This window comes from Mus pahari, chromosome 23 (assembly GCF_900095145.1).
Source record: "Mus pahari chromosome 23, PAHARI_EIJ_v1.1, whole genome shotgun sequence".
Lineage (NCBI taxonomy): Eukaryota > Metazoa > Chordata > Mammalia > Rodentia > Muridae > Mus > Mus pahari.
In genome coordinates this window covers 39,701,939-39,706,431 of record NC_034612.1, presented here as the reverse complement: position 1 = coordinate 39,706,431, position 4,493 = coordinate 39,701,939, and the positions used below count along the sequence as shown (strand labels likewise).

At 48.0% G+C, this 4,493-nt stretch overlaps 1 protein-coding gene and 1 long non-coding RNA gene across 2 annotated transcripts in view; both read right to left on the bottom strand.

Moving 5' to 3' along the window:
* The window catches only part of LOC110339161 (WD repeat-containing protein 49-like), a 48,406-nt gene extending 44,770 nt beyond the window's left edge, over positions 1-3,636 (bottom strand). Inside the window, exons 1-3 of the mRNA XM_021222697.1 lie at positions 3,633-3,636; positions 3,116-3,359; positions 1,090-1,195 (exon numbers count right to left, since the gene is read on the bottom strand). Coding sequence (XP_021078356.1) covers positions 1,090-1,195; positions 3,116-3,359; positions 3,633-3,636 — 354 coding nt within the window. The remainder of the gene's footprint in view (positions 1-1,089; positions 1,196-3,115; positions 3,360-3,632) is intronic.
* A 418-nt stretch (positions 3,637-4,054) lies between these two features.
* Positions 4,055-4,493, bottom strand: part of LOC110339089 — a 27,885-nt gene continuing 27,446 nt past the window's right edge. Inside the window, exon 4 of the long non-coding RNA XR_002381332.1 lies at positions 4,055-4,285. This is a non-coding gene — a long non-coding RNA (uncharacterized LOC110339089). The remainder of the gene's footprint in view (positions 4,286-4,493) is intronic.

Here is a 4,493-nt window from a genome sequence, read left to right as displayed (position 1 = left end):
CTCACTTTGTAGACCAGGCTGGCCTTGAACTCAGAAATCTGCCTGCCTCTGCCTCCCGAGTGCTGGGATTAAAGGCATGTGCCACCACGCCCGGCTTTGTTTTTATTTTTTGTTGGTTTTTTTTTTTTTTTTTTTGAGACAGATTTCCTACCTCCTAATACTTTATTCCAAGTTCCCACCCTATGGCCACCAACAGCCCAGTAAAGTAGACTGATGGATTGCCCAGTCTAGTCACATCCTCTGAAGTGACTGTAATGATGAGAAGGGAGCCAACCAGACTGCTTTTTGAATGAAAAAACAGTGCACTACAGAGGTCCTAGGACAAGCAAGCATTAGACAGGGACAGCATGTTCAGTATATGTAGGAAACGGAACCAAACAATGACGTCACTGCCTCTAACTAGGTCAGAAATGCTTAGGCTCTGAGGCTCATGGGCAACATTTCGGGAAGGCACGTGTCTAGCACGTATTGCAGAATAGGAGCTAGCCGCTGGGGGAGGGGGTCAGGGGATGCAGAATTCCCAGCTGCACACCTCTGTCTTCCAGAAACGTGGGGGAATGATTGGGACAGGGTCTATCTGGACAGTGTGCAGGCAAGGACACACACACTGAAAGGGCTACACACCGCTCCAGGAACCAGCATGCAGAGTTCCAAAACAATCATCTGCTTGTGCACATGTGTACAGCTAGACTCAGACACATACCCACAAGCACACAGACCAACACATACATCTGCAAACACACATATACACGCATACACATATACACGCATATGTCCGCATATGCACAAATACACAGAGGCACATGTGCAGGCACACACATGCATGCATACATACATACTCTACATACACATCCTCCTAAAGCAAATTTAAACCCTGCGTGAGACATACCCCTCCTCCACTGCCAAAGATGGAGAGAGGTGAATTGCTTGGGAGGCTAAGGCAGGAGGATTGCGGGGAGTTCCAGGTCATTCTGGGCTACAGTGGGAGACCATGTTTCAAAATTAAATAAATATAAATTAATTAATTAACTAATAGACAAAGCCCGCCTGAAGGATGTATGTATGCATCAAATCATGAGAGGGGCAGACCTTGACTGTGTTGTCAGCAGACATGGAAAACACTTTGTTTTCTTCAAAGGCGATGTGTACATACATCACTGGAGCCATGTGGCCTCTCAGCACACCTGTCGGCTTTCTAGGAAGAGAAAAGGACACACAGCACAAAGCCATTCGATCTGCCGCTGCTCCCTATTTCAAAAATGCAAAACTCAGCTTGGCCCAGATGTGGAGGCTCTATTCAGCCCGGAGGAGGCTTACGCTTCCCTCTGATAGTACACAAGTATAGATTCCCAGTAATAAAAGGACTGAGGCAAAATAATAAGCAGTTTCTGCAGCAGAGCTTAGGGTGAAAGGAAGCCTGGGGCTCTGCTTCTCCGACTGTTAACAATAGCTGCATAAAAGGAATAGGTGAGGAACCGGCTCCTCCGAGGTGCCCCCCCCCCATCCATTCTGTGACCCCTGGGTACTTTTTACAGGCTTGAGTGAGCAGTGTTAAAATCTTTGCAATATAAGGCTATCTTAAAGTGCCTTTGCAGGGGCTGGGTATTTTGGGAGGACCAGGTGGGGGTGGGGGGTAGAGGGTGAGGTGGGGAGCAGAGGGAGAGCCTGCCTGAGGCTGATGGAGGGAGCGTGGGCCTGCTTTTTAGCCTGAATAGAACCAGGCAGAAAACTGCCTTCCATCTGTATTGTGCATCTCACATTGTTCGGAGTCTTTCCGTTATTTATTTTCTTTATTGGCCTAGAGGCCGAGTATCCTGTCCCAGCTGTAAATGGGGGAAACCGAGTCTGCCGCAGTTGGTCAGGAGAACCTCTTGGCTAGAAAAGTCATAGCAGCACAACCAGATACAGTTGCTGTGTCTCACAGTCCTGGCTGTCACCTGTACCTGTCACCTGGGTGAACCTTGGGGGTCCCCCAGACAGAATCCTGGGCATAACCCACGTGATTCTTGCTCAGCTTCCCACTCCCCAGCCCCCACCCATCCACAGCCCTTCTGCCTGTAGGGTTCTGACTCTGCCATCGTTTCCCCGGGCTCCAGACTCTTCGTTGGTAAGCAAACCTGACGCGGGGGCCAGAGATGGGTTACAGATGCCACGACACAGAAGGTCTCAGTATATAACCATGAAGGTAGACCTGGGGAGATGTTGGCTCAGTGGATCAAGTGCTTGCTGTGCATGAGGAATGGGGTTCATATCCCCAGAACCCACGGAAATGTTGGATGGGAGAGGCAGCCTGCACCCAGAAGGCAGAGACCTAGGATCCCGGAGCAAGCTGGCTAGCTATACTTTGGTAACAGCAAAACAGTTCAACAGAGAGACTCTGCCTCAAGGAATAAAGCAGAGAGGGACTGAAGAAGATACTGGTCTGCTTTCTGTTGCTGTGGTAAACATGACAACCAAAAGCAACTTGGGAAGGGCACAGATTTACTTCAGCTTACACCTCCCAGGTCACAGACTACCACTGATGGAGGCTTTTTCTCATTTGAGGTTCTTTTTTTACCCAGATGTCTCTAGTTTATGCCAAGGTGACAAAAACCTACGTCAGCACAAATTCAGGCTCAGTTTCAGGAAGACACACACACACACACACACACACACACACACATATAAGCGAGCATTCGCATAGACATGCCAACGTGCACACACATGTGCATACCACACACATAGGTACAGAGTAAAGTGGATACAAACCTAACTATTTCTGGGCGTTTGCTCAGGAGGGCCTACTGTGTGAAGTCCATCCCTGGCCCAAGAGGCCAGAAGAGGGAGTTGGATCCCCTGGGCCTGGAAGTATAGATGATTCTGAGCAATCGCGTGGGTGCTGGGAATAGAACCTGGGTCTTCTGGACCAGTAGCCAGTACCTTAATCATTGAGCCATCTCTCCAGCAGCCCCTACAGTGATCTTTTAGAGGCTAAAAGTAGAAATGTCCCAGGCTCTGTGTGAGGGAGATTTGTTTGGACATAGGCTTTTAAATGATTCTTGTAGGGAATTTCCAGTCACAGTTTCATTTACTTTATGACAGCAACAGTACTCTTGGGAGGAGAGAAATAGCTTACCCAGGCAGGTAAGGATTCCAGACCCTGATGATTCGGTCCAGCCCACCTGTCACCAGCAGGTTCTTCCTCCTGCACAAGGAGAACGCCTTGACTCCCTTGTGGACACGGAACACAGCGCGATTATATTCTGCTTGCCTTTGGGGCAGAGCAAGGGATGCTGAGCTGTTCCCCGTCTTGACATTCTTCCCAACGTTTCTTATTTCGTTTAGCTTTTCCTTGATATCTGTTGCCCCCACAATGAATCCTAAAAACATTCACAGGAAAACAAGACACAGTCTCTTAATGCGATCCCTCAGTTCCCCCGATGGGATGCTGTTTTTATTAAGGTCCCAGATTCTTTCTCAGTAATGACACTGGTATTTTCTTTCATCCCCTGGGATTAAATTCCAGACAGCCTGAAAATAAAAGTGACGTGATCAGGAAAAGACTCTTTCCACTTTTCTAAAAAGGGACCTGAGACACCTGGGAGGGCAGACGCAGCATAAAGGAGGCTACATGCTATCTGGGCTCTCCTCACCCATTGGCCTGACACCTCTGACAGTGCTTTATTTGAGACTTTGAGAAACTCAGTGATTCAAGCACATGCATCTCCATCTTATAGGGAGACAGCACAGAGCACTTGCCATCCAGGAAACATCAGAACCATCTCGGAGAGGTGGCTCAGTGGTTAAGAGCACTGGCTGTTCTTGCAGAGGACCTGAGTTTGAGTCCCAGTCCCAGCATGCACATGATGACTTACAACCTGTAACTCCAGTTCCAGGGGATCTGATGGCATCTCTGGCCTCCACAAGACATGGCATGCACACACACACACACACACACACACACAGAGTACTCATATGCATAAAAATTATTTTAAAATTATAAATAAAATTGCAGAAGGAGATATTGAACCCAGGACTCTCTGAAACTATGCTGAAGTGTACTGAGAACCAGGCATTTTTTTTCTCCATTTATTTGAAGAGATATGTTCAGCTGGATGATTGGTTGGTTTATGAATCCTGTCAACAATCAGATCCAATGGTTGCACTAATGTCCTCCTGTGGATTTCCAGCCTGGGTCCGACCTGAGGATGAGAAAAGAGGATCCTTAATACACTCAGCAGCGTCTCCTGATTCCTGTTGCTTCTCCAGGACACTCACCTCCATGTTCCAAGCGGTTTAGGAGAGCCTTGGAGAAAGAAGGTTGAAGAATAGTCATCACTCCATTCATTGCTTGAGACTCCATTGGGTTAGGGTTAGAGTTGTTTGGGTGTTATGTCTGTTGCTACAAAGTTACAAAGTCAATGAATGAAACACAGAAACAGAAAGAAAGGGAAAGGAAGGGAAAGGAAGGGAAAGGAAGGGAAAGGGGAGAGGGGAGAGGGAGGGGGGAGAGG